The sequence below is a fragment of the Pongo abelii genome, chromosome 7, assembly GCF_028885655.2.
Source record: "Pongo abelii isolate AG06213 chromosome 7, NHGRI_mPonAbe1-v2.0_pri, whole genome shotgun sequence".
NCBI classification, from domain to species: domain Eukaryota; kingdom Metazoa; phylum Chordata; class Mammalia; order Primates; family Hominidae; genus Pongo; species Pongo abelii.
In genome coordinates this window covers 41,782,286-41,798,878 of record NC_071992.2, presented here as the reverse complement: position 1 = coordinate 41,798,878, position 16,593 = coordinate 41,782,286, and the positions used below count along the sequence as shown (strand labels likewise).

General features: G+C 34.2%; 1 protein-coding gene across 1 annotated transcript in view; it reads left to right on the top strand.

The window, feature by feature from the left end:
• Positions 1 to 16,588, top strand: part of ADAM2 (ADAM metallopeptidase domain 2) — a 93,971-nt gene extending 77,383 nt beyond the window's left edge. The window contains exons 16-21 of the mRNA XM_024251160.3: positions 4,359 to 4,542; positions 10,544 to 10,621; positions 10,844 to 10,982; positions 13,683 to 13,842; positions 15,419 to 15,482; positions 16,252 to 16,588. Coding sequence (XP_024106928.3) covers positions 4,359 to 4,542; positions 10,544 to 10,621; positions 10,844 to 10,982; positions 13,683 to 13,842; positions 15,419 to 15,452 — 595 coding nt within the window. The 3' untranslated portion in view covers positions 15,453 to 15,482; positions 16,252 to 16,588. The remainder of the gene's footprint in view (positions 1 to 4,358; positions 4,543 to 10,543; positions 10,622 to 10,843; positions 10,983 to 13,682; positions 13,843 to 15,418; positions 15,483 to 16,251) is intronic.
• The last annotated feature ends 5 nt before the right edge of the window (positions 16,589 to 16,593 follow it).

The window sequence follows — 16,593 nt, the reverse complement described above, 5'->3', positions numbered from 1 at the left end:
CTGTATGAAAAACACTTAGAATGGTGACTGATACATAGTATGTACTATATGAGTGCTAACTATTATCTGTTACTATTATTTTGTAAATTAGAACTAGAAGACCGGGCGGGGTAGCTCGGGTTACAGCTCACACCTGTAATCCCAGCACTTTGGGAGGCTGAGGCGGGCAGATCACCTGAGGTTAGGAGTTAGAGACCAGCCTGGCCAACCTGGTGAAACCCCGTCTCTACTAAAAATACAAAAATTAGCTGGGCATGATGGCGGATGCCTGTAATCCCAGCTACTCGAGAGGCTGAGGCAGGAGAATCGCTTGAACCTGGAAGGCAGAGGTTACAGTGAGCTGAGATCGCACCACTGCACTCCAGCCTGGGCGACAAAGCGAGACTCCACCTCAAAAATAAAAAATAAATAAATAAATTAGAACTAGAATGTTACTGAACCCATTCCTTTGTTGTAAAATATTATGTTGATATTATTTCAAAAGTAAAGTAAAACTTCTGTAACAAACTTTCTAGTTTTCGTGAATAGTGCAAGGAATTCCCATACACCCTTTGCCTAGGTTTACAGGTCGTTTACATTTTTCCTGTTGCTTTACCCTTCTGTTGTTCCAACTCTTCTCTCCTCTCCTCTCTTCATAATTATTTTTCTGAACAGTTTGAGTGTAAATTGAAAACTGTGCTTGTTTATTCCTCAATATATCCATGTGTTTATCTTGAAAATAAAGATATTTTCTTACATAACTTATACTATCAAACATGGTTCATATTGAAATTTCATTCATTGTTTTGAGTAATTATAGGCTATTTTCCTTGTTCAGGAACAAACCCAGTGTCAGATATTTACATTTACTGCTAATATATTTTTAGAGTTCTTTAATTTGGAACTTTTTTGTTTTTATTTGCATTTCTTGTTATTAGTTTTTTTTTTTAATACTATCGGTTAAGTAATTTGTAGAATTTTCCCACAATTTAGGTTTCTTTGAAATTTTTCATAATTATGCGTAAGTTATACATTTTGGCATGTTTATCACTGAAGTGATGTTGTTGTACCCTGGGTTTTTTTTAAAGGTACATGCCATTTTCTTTCAGTATTGGACATTTTAAGTTAAATGTTTTGATAAAGTCATTATTCTCTAAATCTTTCAACTGTGAAATTACTATTTTCCTTTTGGATTTATTATGTATTTTTGGAGGAGTTATATTGAGACCCTGGGCATATTCTGTTTCTCCTCAAACTTTAACTAACTAGTTTTAAAATCCATTAGTGATTTTCTAACTCTATTATTGACATTGCCTTTATTAGCTAGAAATGTACTGTAGGAAGAAGTAGTCACTTCTATATTTTTATTTATTTACTTATCTATATATATCAGTTTAGACAAAATAATTGTTATTTTACTTAATAGGATAGAATACATTACTATCATTATTTATTTTGATACTTTCTCAAATTCTCTTAATTTTGACTATTAGGAATCCCTTTGAGTTGGTTAATGTGTCCTTTTCAAAAGTCTGTATGACTTTTTAATAACTTCCAAATTTTTCTAGCACAAGAAAAGATGTTGTAGGTTGCATTGCGCTTCTTCTACTTCTGCTCTGGATTCAGCTATTTATCCAAGGAGCCTTGATTCCTTTTCTTAGAAGATGGTATTTGAAAATAAATACCTAAGCACCAGCTGTGTGCATGTCTACTATTTCTTTTTCTTTTTTTTTACTGTCTTTTTATTTTTTAATGTTTTTATTTAGAAACAATTTCAGACATATATAAAAGTTAGAATAGTGCAAATAATTCCTGTATACCCTTCGAATTTTCAAAATTTTAGCATTTTAACACATTTGGTTTATCATTTTCTATCTCTTTGCCTCTCTTAGTCTCTGTCTCTCTTTTTCGTTACGTATAATATATACACAAATATACACATACACACATTATAAACATACACAGTTTTGTAACTATATGTATATATTGCTTTATAGTTGTTTTTCTGAAATATTTGAAGGTAAATTTCAGATATAGTGGCCCTTTATTTCTTTTTTTTCTTCTCATTACCTCTCAAGCCTGTCAGTCAATGGAGCTAGAACATGCATTTCATATATGCACATACATGTATCACACATTCATTCATGTAAATCTCTGAATTTAAGACATGAACTTAGTGATAATTCTAATTCCAATTAACTGCCATAAAGTACATTTTAGTATACAAGTTGCTTCCTCATATACTCAAGTTCCAAATGCACAGAAATTTGCTTTATAATTGCTAAAGCATATACTTACTGAAGGAAAATTCTAGCTATTATGACTATATTTTCCTTTTCATCACTGATCCTTTTTATATCAGCTGCATTAAAGGGCTTCTCTGCTGAATGAAATGTCTGTGTAATATTGGTGTTGGTATCTAGTAATTCATTTGCCCTCTATGTTATATTTTACTTTTTCTTTGTCTGTTTAGCATATTTCTTAACTTTGTATCATATAATATGACTAATACATAATGGAAATTGCATTCACTTTTGCTTTTCTGAAGGCTAGAATTTTGTAATGGAAGGGATTTAACATAGCTGGACTCAAACTATAAACCAAACTTGTCTCTGAGCAGGAGCTGAAAACATTGTTCATTTCTTTATGCCTCTGGGAGATGCTTTTTATGTGCTCCCTGGATTCTTCACCACACATGCTTAATTAATTCAGTAGTCATCCAGGTTTCAGGCTGAATATAAACCTGAAATTTATATCCAGATTTTAGTTCTCAGTCTAAGTTTCCAGTCAACTAACTGTTATTAGGCCCGTATTTTAATAATGTCCTTGGATTATTCAAACTAAGAATCTTCAACCTTGGATGTGCTTTCATAAATTATTAAAGCCACTTCTACAGAATATCTGGTGCTACAGTACCCATTCTTAAAGCTCAGTTATACAGTCCTTTGCTTTCTGGTTACATTCCGGTGTCTTCAAAGTGTAAGCATGTGTGTTTCAGATTACAGTTCTACCTTACTACAATGCCTTCCAGCCAAAGACCACCAAGAAGGCAGCTGTAGTTGAGCAGGCTGGGTTTTTTTAACATGTTGAGTGGTGAGAATGCACGTCATGAGAAATTGTGGAGCATGCCAGTTCTAGCGATTTGGACTTGGGTTAGGTGATTTTTAGGAAGGTTTCAGGAAATAGACCTTTGCTGTAAATTAGATGTTTTAAAGTAGAGATATTAATAATTGTATGATTGTGTATCTTAATCTTATATATGAAGAGGAAAGACTAAAGTGAAGCTAAAGCTGTAATTGCTAAAGAAGCAATAGTCACACATATTAGTTGAATCATGGGAATGTCCAGTAAATTTGTGGCTTGGACAATGTTTGTTTCTCCTCTGTGTTCAGACATGATCTATGAAGTGAACTTGCTTATTTTCTTCATCTTTCATGATCACAGAATGGCTTTGCCTAAGGTTGATGTTCTATGAAATTAATGTTTAACCGGTGTGTGCACTATGAGTGCAGAACAGCTTTTATCAACTTCAAGTCCTTGCTCGATGACTCCTGGCCACTTCAGGGGCTGGGTTGCCCATTTTCCTTGTCTTCTTTTGGCCAAAGGGAGAAAAGTTCATGCCATAGAAAACTGCTTGAAGACATTTAGATTTTCATCACTGCTGGGATTTTGCTGATTAGGAGGCTATTTAGATAACATATGTTGTCTTTCTCAACATATGTAGTTGATCTAGGGTTAGTCTCTCTGCCTCCACGGTTTCCTGAATCTTCTGATGTAGCAATGGTCATGTGGTAGCACTTAAGATTCCAAACAGGATGCAAGGGCCAAATAAAAATCTTATGGTTTGTAGCATGTACTGTAGACAAATGCTCACATTAATCTGTAGGACATACTACCTTATGTGATATATATAGCGATAACCCTGTAGTATTAATTAATGGTTATTTTTGTTAATTAATATGAGTGACCTTGAAATCTTCATTTTTAAAATCACTCAAAAGGTGAACAGATGTTAAATTCATTTGAGCTTGGGTTTGATTTTGTTTCAGATTCAAAGGAAAGTGAAGGAATCACAAAAAAAGTTGTCAGGCTAACTAGGGAATATTAGGTTGGTGCAAAAGTGATTGCGGCTTTTGCCATTAAAAAAGTGGCAAAAACCACTATCAGTTTTGCACCAACCTTAGTTCATAATTAATTACTAAAATGTTCAGTTATTATTGGCAATTTAGGCAAGGCCCTTTTTTTGGTGTTTTAAAACGAATTGCATATATTATCTTGCAAACCTTGAATACTTTATTTAAATCTATCTATTTTAGAAATTACATTCTTGTACTTCTCTAAATTAAAATTAATAATTTTTATTTATGGATAAATTATAGCAATCTGCAGTGCGGAAAATTAATATGTAAATATGTAGGTGAATTTTTATTACAAATTCCAAGAGCCACTATTATTTATGCCAACATAAGTGGACATCTCTGCGTTGCTGTGGAATTTGCCAGTGATCATGCAGACAGCCAAAAGATGTGGATAAAAGATGGAACTTCTTGTGGTTCAAATAAGGTAGGTAGTCTCTTATTCCCAAATAATTTCCTAATATTTTAGACTTTATCCTTTTTTGAGATGAGTGTCACTCTTGCCCTGGCTAGAGTTCAGTGGTGTGATCTCTGCTCACTGCAACCTCTGCCTCCCAGGTTCAAGTGATTCTCCTGCCTCAGCCTCTTGAGTAGCTGGGATTACAGGCGGTACCACCACACCCAGCTAATTTTTGTATTTTTAGTAGAGATGGGGTTTTGCTGTGTTGGCCAGGCTGATCTCAAACTCCTGACCTCAGGTGATCCACCCACCTCAGCCTCCTAAAGTGCTGGGATTACAGGCATGAGCCACTGTACCTGGCCTAGACTCTGTTCTTAAATGATACATAATTAGTATTTTCTCTCAGAATTTAAGTGCACATTCAATACAGAAAATCAGGAAAAAAACAAACTTTAAAAGAATAAAATATTTGCAATCATGCATATATGACATTGCTATGACTGTTTCGTTGGTTATTTAGTACTTTTTTCATTGAAATTATGTGTATTCACTGAATTGAGAACCGCGTTGTTCATTTACTGTATTTTATTAAATTATCTCATATTACACAGAGAATACATCTAATGTCATAAATTATCTTTCGATATAATCATTTTAAAATAGCCATTAAAATAATATATGCCCATTTTACTGGTGAAAATAATAAACAAACTCACAGAATAAAGAAAAAATCAATCCAGTCGCATATCTGAGATGTAATAACTCTTTTTATTTTTATGAACCTTCCATCAATTTTTCATAGACATGCACACACACGGAGTTGTAGAATATTTATCTATCTACGTATGTATCTTTCTTACTTTGCATTCAGTATGGTACCTATGCATACATATCAACAGTTTTTGCCTTCCTAGATTTTTTTATTATAAGAAATATGAAATACTTACATACAAATGTATATACACAAGGAGGTGCAAGCTCAAATTAGTCTCATGCTTAAATTATAAAGCCTCTCTGGCTTAATAAGTAACAGAATACAATAAGCCCCTTATTGAAGAAAAGAGGGAAAGGAAAACTATACTAACTTTACTAATATTCATTTGGAAAATTAGAAAGTAAGAGTGTATACAAATAAAAAAACTGTCGTTCCAAATTCTCACACAAAATGTAAGTCATTTAAAAAATTGTGCAACACATTTGCTTTCATTAAATTTACTTTGAAAATATCTTACCAAATTAATGCCCAAAACTATCTTACATTTTAAATTCTCCATTGTTTCTAAGCAGGCTAGAATATGTTATGTGAGGTAGGAATTGCACAGGAAATGGGAACCACCAAGAGTGGCTTAAATAGTTGGTAGTTTTTTTTTTCCCCATAATACAAAGTAATTTTGGAGGTTGTCCATCCGGAGCAGTTATTGGTTGCCATTATGTCATCAGTGATCCAGACTCAGTCCAGTTTTTAGCTATAGATCTTGTTTGTGATCCTCTTTTATATGGCCTTCAAAATGGTTGATTGGAACTCTGGTTATATCCACAGTTAGTGAATGGGATGAAGGATATATGACAGGCAGTACCCTGCCACAGTGTTCATGACAAAAGTGATGTCCCATCAAGTAGCCATCTAAGAACGCTAGGACAAGGATGGGATGAGTTGGAAAAATAATGCATTTTAAATCAACCATGTATTTGAGAAACTAAAAAACCACACACAGGCCTAGGAAAGATGCATGCTCAGAAAGAACCTGGGATAACCATAAGCTTTATATTCAAGTTGACCCCAATGTTCAGATAATATTAAATTGATTAGTAAAGAACTTTCACAGAATAGAGCCATTCTGCAAACACTGGGCAAGGTGGCGGGTTTTTAAATTGCCCCATTTTCATGCTATTTCTTGCCTGAATACCTTGTTTTGTGTGTGTGTGTGTGTGTGTGTGTGTGTGTTTTATTGTTTTATAGGTCCTGTGAAATTTATGCTTTAAGGAGGTGGTGGACTTACTATTCCGGTGGATTTGCTATTACTTACACCCTCTAAAGCTGTGGGCTGAGCTGTACCTTGGGCCCTTTTAGCCATAGCTAGAGTGGCTGGGATGCAGGGTGCCAAGTCCTGAGGTGGTATAGAGCAGGGGGACCCTGGGCCCTGCCCAGGAAACCATTTTTCCCTCCTAGGCCTCTGTGTCTGTGATGGGAAGGGCTACCATGAAAGTCTCTGATATACCTTGGAGACATTTTCCCCACTGTCTTGATGACTAACATTTGACTCCTCATTACTTATGCAAATTTCTGCAGCATACTTGAATTATTCCCCAGAACATGGGGTTTTTTTTTCTATTGCATCATCAGGCTGCAAATTTTTCCAACTTGTATGCTTTGCTTCCTCTTGAATGCTTTGCTGCTTAGAAATTTCTTCTGCCACGTAGCCTAAATCATCTCTCTCAAGTTCAGAGTTCCACAGATTTCTAGGACAGGGGCAAAATGCTGCCACTCTCCTTGCTAAAACATAACAAGAGTCACCTTTTCTCCAGTTCCCAACAAGTTCCTCATTTCCATCTGAGACCACCTAAGCCTGGACTTCATTGTTCATATCACTAAGCGCATTTTGATCAAAGCCATTCAACAAGTCTCTAGGAACTTCCAAACTTTCCCACATTTTCCTGTCTTCTTAGCCCTCCAAATGATTCCAATCTCTGGCTGTTACCCAGTTCCAAAATCGCTTCCACATTTTTTAGTATTTTCACAGCAGCACTCCATTCCTGGTACCAATTTTACTGTATTAGTCTGTTCTCATGCTGTTAATCAAGACATGCCTGAAACTGGGTAATTTATAGAAAACAAGATTTAATGGACTCACAGTTCCGCATGGCTGGGGAGGCCTCACAAGCATGGCAGAAGGCAAAGGAGGAACAAAGGCATGTCTTACATGGAGGCAGGCAAGAGAGTGTGTGCAGGGGAACTACCCTTTATAAAACCATCAGATCTCATGAGACTCGTTCACTATCAGGAGACCAGCATGGGAAAAACCTGCTGCCATAATTCAATTACCTCCCACCAGGTCCCTCCCATGACACTGTGGGTATTGTGGGAGCTACAATTATGTCTCCACCGTAATCTTTTGCCCCAGGTGTCTGCAAATGTTACTCTCTCCGCACCTTTCCCTAGCAGTCTACACTGCTTCTTTCCATCTGAGATTTGAGTTAGGCAAATCAGAAACCAGTCCTTAAGGCAGCTACCAGACAAGTTAGAATATTACCAATAAGATCTGTGCTGCATCCTTCAGTTTGAGGGAAGGTATTGAGAATTTAGCTGCTGCCTCATTCAGGCAAAAATGCCATAAAATTTTCTACCATTTTCACTGTGACAATGTGTTCTTCAGTATTTTACTGGTTGCTGTAGACTTTTGACTGTTTCCAGAGCTCCTATAATGTTATTTCAGCCAGATTTTGTTTTGTTTTCTGTATCACCATTTTTATGACGTACCTCCCCAGACTATTCATTGAAAGTTGGATATAACCTGCTTGTAACTCTACCACTGTTGTAGGGTGCAAATGATCATTTAAATCCAAAATGCTTGGTCATTGGTGGCCACTGGAGGAGTGCTGCCTTCAGTTTTGGTTGCCTTTATGGAATCACATTGTTTCACGTTTTCTGAACCTAAAAATGATTTTTATCTCTGGTACAACTATGCCTTTAAAAAAAGAGTATGAGCCTGGCCAACATGGTGAAACGCCGTCTCTACTGAAAATACAAAAATTAACTGGGCATGGTGGCACAAGCCTGTAATCCCAGTTACTTGAGAGGCTGAGGCACGAAAATTGCTTGAACCCAGGAAGCATAGGCTGCAGTGAGCTGAGACCAAGCCACTGCACTCCAGCCTGGGCAACAGAGTGAGACTCCATCTCAAAAAAAAAAAAAAAAAAAAAAAAGAGTATGTACAGATTTTATTTCATTTAGCACTTTAGTTCCTCCATAACAAGAAGGTTTCTATAGGAACCTATTCTGCCTAATGACAATAAAGGAGGCTGTATTATGATTCTTATCTCAAAACAAAAATAAATCTGTTTTAGAGAGTTTGGGGAAGAATAAAAAAGAATTGTATTTTTTATGTAATATTACTGTTGCTATACGGTTATAAATAATTTTTAATTTTTTTAGCTAGCTTCTTAATTTGGATGCTGTTTTTCCCTAGCAGAGCTTCCTGCATGATGCAACTGAAGTTAAGCACTCTGCCACAAGCATGTTAAAACAAAAACAAACAAACAAACAAACAAAAACCAAACAGACAAAAACAACAACAAACAAAAAAACCCCACAAAAACACTTCATTGCAGAAAAAGGGTACCAGTAATACCAACAACCCTTCCTCAACTTTTGTTTCTCTAGACAATTAATGTATTTAATTGTTCTGAGAATTAGGTTTACTTTTCCCTGGACAATAGGTCTGCAAATTATATATCTAACTTCTCTATTTAAATTGCAGTTAGGTGTGAAGCAAGCATGCTAACAGAATAGATAGATTTATAACTACAGCAGCACTAATCTGTATCCAATATCCAGAGCTAGTACTTTTTATACTACTACCACAGCCATCCAAGATAACCTGGCCATCTATTCATCATTAGTCCATTTCCCCGTAAATCTTAAACGGAGGTATGCGTTGCCCTAATTATCCAACACAATTAATAATGTATTTTTTCATACGCAATAATGTTGGGCAGAAACTATGTGAACAGGTTAACTCTCTGATTTTAAAAGTTAGTGTGTTATGATCCTATATTATAAGAGGAAAAATCTCCCAAAATATTGCCAATATTCTTTAGCAAACTTTTAAAATAAAAAATATTTCCAATTACATGTTCTTGGGCTTACCATTAGTCGCTTTGAGTATTTGTATGAGTGCATTAAACATTTTTTGTTCTTTTGAAACATAGTATTATTTGATATAGGTTGAAAGAGATCTCTGAAAACAATCACTAAACCTTTGTCTTTATGCTTAACTTTCTTTATCTCAGTTGATTTAACTACCAGCAAGAGAATTAAACGAGTTAGAATCCTTGGTGTCATTCACCCATCTCTTTTTACTATGCATATTACTCCAACTCAGCTGGTTTAAACTTTCTATCTCAAATACATCTACTGGTTTCTATCCTCACCACCACTCAATTTCACTGTATGCTTATCATTTTTGTGGACCACAGCAATGACATTCTAACTTTGTGTCTATAGGCTATTGCCCTTTCCATTCTCTTTTCCAAAACCTACTTTTATCAGCTTTCCTTCTTCCAGTATGTAAACACAGCAAATTGCTATATTTGGCCAACTTGCTCATGAAGAATATAAGATTCTACACAATCATGCTAATAATATCTTCTTTCATATAATATCAAGTTTTTTGTCTGTTTCTCTCTCTTTTGTTATGGTATGAACAAGATGAGATTTGTGTTGTTCACTGATGCCTTCTTGGGGCCAGGTACATTTGTAGGACTCAAATATTTATTTAATGAATGACTGAATGGCCACCTGCCCTTTAGATTTCTCAAAGTTTCAATACGGTCTTCCACAGTAGAATCATTTTAAATATTACTTCTTTTTTTTATAATACTCTGTCTTTTATTTCTATACCAATTAAGTCCTATCTATCATCAGGGCTCAATGAGAAGGTTTTAACTGTTCTCAAATATTTGACCCATTTCCTGTATTTTACGCTTCATAAATCAATTTTTTCATTACAGCATTTATTACATACTTATTTGTGTTTTACTCATTTCATATTTGTCCCTGCTATCCCAGTCTAAGCAGGGAAGAAGCCGTTATTGTTTTGTTTACTCCTAGATAATCAGAGTCTCATCTAGTGCTGGAAACATAGTAGCTCAATACATTAACTATTCATTGTTAGTATACTAATTCTGGTTGCTAAATCAATACACTTTTTATTAGTCCATGGTAATATGGTATGGTATGGAATGCTTTTAATTAAATGGCAACTCTAAATGGCATGTCAATTAACTTATTTTTGCTCATCCTTTTTAGGTTTGCAGGAATCAAAGATGTGTGAGTTCTTCATACTTGGGTTATGATTGTACTACAGACAAATGCAGTAATAGAGGTGTAAGTAGCAGTACTATGAGGTGAAAATAGAAATAATTGAGCCTAATTTTAGGAAACTAAATGCATTGCTACACACACACGCACGCACACACACACACACACACACACCAAAACATATAGGAAAATTGGCCTTATCTGACCTACATATTATTTTATAATTCTACTTGAACACATATAAATCTAGTTGCTTATCTTATAAGGTGATATTTCTCCTTCTTTTAGGTATGCAATAACAAAAAACACTGTCACTGTAGTGCTTCATATTTACCTCCAGATTGCTCAGTTCAATCAGATCTATGGCCTGGTGGGAGTATTGACAGTGGCAATTTTCCACCTGTAGCTGTACCAACCAGAATCCCTGGTAAGTATTAATAATACATTGGAAAATAATTAAAACAGAATTTGTATTTATTAAATTTAATAACAAATAATATTTTGTCTACCAATTTATATCTAGACTATGTTTGGACATTAAACTGCATATGAATGTGTATGTTTTACTTACACTTCCAGAGAGTAATATATTACAACATATGTAGCATATGTTATAAATATGATATATCAGTCAGAGCCCAGGCATAAAGACAGAAATCACTTTAGTCTTTCAAACAGAAAGAATGCAGTGTAAGGTGTCTGGTAATTGCATAGACGAGAAGATAATCAGAGAAAGGTGAGGCAACCCAGAAAATGACTACCACTTTTTAGGGTTGTAGGGACAATAAAAAGTGGTGGTATTACTAGAATCAGAATCTGGGCCATTTAGCATGATATATAACTATGGTCAGGGATGTATAGCAGGATTGGAACCACAGAGAGAGTTACTGTCCAGCATGAGCTGGAGGTATAGTGAATATACAATCACTGTTGGAGATGCTGGAGGGGAAGGGGGAGCAATATCAGAGCTATTTTTACTCTTCAAATCCTCCAAATTTTACTCAGTGATTCCCAGTGATCAAAACTGACTGGAAGAGAGCAGGTCAAGGAACTTGGGCAGTGTGGTTCCCTGTGATATTGATCAAAGCAGAGGAACAGCCTAGATGAATTTTAGAGAAAGCCAGAAGTTAACTGGCATATCCAATAATACTTGGGACCAGGAGATTTTCTTTGATATAAAAATCTAAATGTACATACAATTAGAGACGTTTTTCTGATTTTGAGTCATAGGTAGTTTCTACATTAATTCCAGTACCTGGAAACATTATATTTAATGTTATACAGTAATAGATTAGTAAGTTTAAAACTTTGTAATTAATGTATTTTCAAACTATTTCCATTTTACTAGCAACAATTAACTTATCTTCCCATTGGCTGCAATTAATTGTTTCTATTCATGCACACACATGCCATTTCCCAATGAGTAGTGGAGACCACTCCTTTCCAGGTTGGTTTTAGTGGTATGAATGATCAATAAAACGTGAAGAACTAACATTCTAGGACTCTTGTGGTCTTCCTACAGACTCTAACTAGGTATTTTGGAGTCCTAACTTCTCTTATTCCCGGAAATCTCATTCTCTCATTCACTTCTTGAAAACTATCAGCAATATCTGAAATTTGATTGCACTCAGAAACAAAAATACAACCATCTAATAAGCCCTCCTCAAATTCATGACTAACAAAATTGTGAGCAAAATCGAATGTTTTAAGTTACTAAGCCTTGAGGTAATTTCTTATACAGCAATAAATAATAAAAAACATTTAGCTCCCAATATGTTGTGTAATAGAAATCTAAAATGTGGCCTTAGCTTTGAAATTGGATAGTGCATGGAAGACAGAAAGGCAGGAAACTATTGAAGTCTTAGTACATGTTGAAGTCGGTGAGCAATTCAAGGACAGTTTATAAACATGTTGCAGAAAGTGAAACCATTATTATGAAGTGGCATCACTTTGTTTGTTTTGGCATCACTGCTGCCTTTGGTAATGTGGAAAATTGAACTCATGCCTACTATGAAACTACTGGAAGAAAATGTTAATAAGGCATTCTAGGACATTGGTCCAAGCAAGGATTTTATTGGTTTGAAAGTAGAACTAATTTTCATTCTCCACAAGTTTCTTAAAGTAAGAAACAATGAAAGGCCAAATTTGAGATTAGAGCAATAAAATTTTATCTCAGATCAAAATTAAGCAAGGCCTTTGACTGTAAACACCTCTGTTAAAATCTCAGAAAAACTTAAGTTGATATATCTTAGAGACTCTTTCTTCTATACAAAAGGCCTTCTAAGTATTTTATGTAAATGCATCATAAAAACTTTCAAACAATAAGGCTACTAAGAATTTTAAACTGGTCATTTCATAACAGCCTCACAGGATCCAATACAGAGAAAGGCTTATGTCAAAGAGATTTGCGAGTTTGGCCTTTGTTTAATGGATTGTATTTTTATTTGATACATGAGAAATTCACAGGAATTATATTAGCTCAGACTGAAAGTGATCAAGGTAGCATGTATGTTCATTGGTCCCCAATCAACTACAGGCAAGAAACAGGCTGATAAAGGTAGTCAGATGTGAAAAGGACTATTTGGATTATAAACCAAAGGGCATAAACAAAAAGTCAGAAACCACACTTCTTCTTAATCTGTGGGTTTATGATTTTTTAGGTCACCACCAACAAAAATAAACAACAACAAAAAAAACTATAGGCATAGATGGTTTCACAGGTGAACTGAACCAAATTCTTGGAAGAAAGCAATATTATTTTCAGGAAACAGTGGTGGGGAAGTTCCTGTCAACTCATTGTATGAGGAAAACATAATCCTGATGCCAAATTCAAACAAGGAACTCAACAAAGAAGAAAATCACAAAACAATATTCTTCACGAATAGAGATATAAAAATCCTCAACAAAATATTAGCCCATGATATATAGCTATCCATTTTAAAAAGAGTTACAAGAGTCACTTTGGGCACTTATATTTTCAAGTTATCTATTTTATATAAAATATGTTAATTTTAAAATTATTAAATTGTTAGAAGGTTTTATTCTGGTAGACTTAGTAAAACACAGAAATATCTTTACTATATTTCTGATGCTTGCTTTCAAATCTTTGATTTTTTTTTTCTCCTAGAAAGGCGCTACATTGAGAATGTTTACCATTCCAAACCAATGAGATGGCCATTTTTCTTATTCATCCCTTTCTTTATTATTTTCTGTGTACTGATTGCTATAATGGTGAAAGTTCATTTCCAAAGGAAAAAATGGAGAACTGAGGACTATTCAAGCGATGAGTATATTGATTTCATATTTAAGATTTGTTATTTGTATAATTTATGAACATAGTCAATAAATAGAAATGTGATAGATGTAATGAGTAATAATTCAAATTCAATTATTGTCTTTATATGAGAATTTAATAACTCATATATTAATAACTAATGGCCAGGGGTGGTGGCTCACACCTGTTATCCCACCACTTTCTGAGGCCAAGGCGAGTGGATCACTTAAAGCCAGGAGATCAAGACCAACCTGGGCAATATGGTGAAACCCCATCTCTCCAAAAATATACAAAATTAGCCAGGCATGGTGGCATGCACCTATAGTCCCAGCTACTCAGGAGGCTGAGGTGGGAGGATCACTTGAGCCTGGGAGGCAGAGGCTGCAGTGAGCCGAGATTGTGCCACTGCACTCCCGCCTAGGCAACAGAGTGAGACTGAGACTCAAAAAAGAAAAAATTATATATATATACACACACATATGCACACACACACACACACACACATACACATACATATATACACATATAGTAATTGCAATTTTAAACTTATAATGGACTTTTTAGGGGCAAGATTAGTTAAAGTTTAGCTGTCCATTCAAGTTTAAAGTTTATCTTTAAAGTCTATCTTCTTTTATTATTTGATCTTGTTAAATATGTATTTTAACTTAATAATACTTAAATAACTTTGTAATATTTCTATATCTTAGTGAATTTTTATGCTATTTTAATGAAAGGTAATAGGAAAACCCAGGAAAGTAATTTAGCTTTTTTTTTGGTGGTAACATAAATTGAAACACAAGCAGTTAGAAGTAGAAAAAGATTAAAAGTTAATATGTAATAAAAGACTTAAAAATCTAGATGATAGCCACATCTAGTCTACAGAAAATATAAAACAATAACTTTTATTAAAAATAAAAATATCTGAATATATGCTATAAGAATACAAGTAAATATTAAAACTGGTTTATTTATTTTCAAGGAAAATGCTACAAAATGATTTCTGCCTAGGAGTTATATAACTATGTCCTTCATTTTACTTGAAATGAATTGAATTTCATTAAAATACTTAAAATGACAATGTAAATGAAAATGGAATATATTTTAAAAGTTGATTTGAAATTGCTGAAATAATATGCAGCACCTAAACTACTAATAACTTAGTCATTATTTAAATATACTAAAGTGGTTTTCTTATATAGGATAACTATTGTGGAATAACTGATATCAAATATCTTCAGGGAAAAAACATAGCTAGTAAAATGAGTAGAAATTAATAGGGTTGAAAATGAATGGCAAAAAGTTTAAAGATACTTAACCAATAATATTATGAATATAACAATGATCTAAGTTTATTTTCAGGTAAACATATATCACTGTGCTTTTTTTTCATATTCACTGATGCAAAGATGTGCATTATTAGTCTTGATTATCAGGGCAGAGATGTTCTCAGTGATAGGGTATTCTCAAATAATGGGTGAACCCAGTTCTTAGGTAAAAATTCAGAACTGTTTCAAGACTGACAGATAATACAGAAGTTTGTAAAATCATCTTGAAGAAAGTATAATATTATTTTTATTTTTAATATGCAGGCAACCTGAAAGTGAGAGTGAGCCTAAAGGATAGTCTGGACAACAGAGATGCCATGATATCACTGTAAGTTTCTTTCATCTTTTTTAAAATTTATTTTACTTTAAGTACTGGGACACAGGTGCAGAATGTGCAGGTTTGTTACATAGGTATACATATGCCATGGTGGTTTGCTGCACCTATCAACCCATCATCTAGGTTTTAAGCCCCACCTGCATTAGGTATTGGTCCCAATGCTCTTCCTCCCCTTGCCCCCAACCCCCGACAGGTTCTGGTGTGTGAAGTTCCCCTCCCTGTGTCCATGTGTTTTCATTATTCAACTCCCACTTATGAGTGAGAACATGCGGTGTTTGGTTTTATGTTCCTGTGTGTTTGTTGAGAATGATGGCTTCTAGTTTCATCCATGTCCCTGCAAAGGACATGAGTGAGTTCCAAATATTTTAAGGATTGGGAGGGTGGGGGGAGGAGAGAGAGAGAACGTAATATATTAAATAAATACATATTAAGTAGTGACAGTCATATAGCTATATATAATAAAAACAAATTGGAGACTATTTTTCAGAATTATAATATTTTTCAGAATTTATAATAGACATGATCAAGTTATAAATGATATTGAAATTTTCCACTTAAAAATTTCTTACAGTGTTATTTTTTAATTATTTTATCTAGTTAATTTTACTTCTTTAGCATTTGTGTATTTAAAATGTTGGCTAAAAATAAGTTGCATGATGTAGGTCTACTTTGCAATAAGGTTATTTGCATGTTATTTGTTGAACTAGCTATCATTTTAACTTACTTGTTGATAACAGTGACTTTTTTTTCATTTATTCAGTCTTCTAGAGTAATTATCTGTGATGGATGGACACAAAAAAATGGAAAGAAAAGAATGTACATTACCTGATTTCCTGGGATTCAAACCTGCATATTGTGATTTTAATTTGACCAGAAAATATGATATATATGTATAATTTCACAGATAATTTACTTATTTAAAAATGCATGATAATGAGTTTTACATTACAAATTTCTGTTTTTTTTAAAGTTATCTCACACTATTTCTGTTGGTCAGTAGACACTAATTCTTTCAGTAGGAGCATGGTATAAGGAAATATCGTAATGTAATGAAGTGGTACTATGATTAAAAGCCACTGTTATATTTCAAATTGCAATGGTA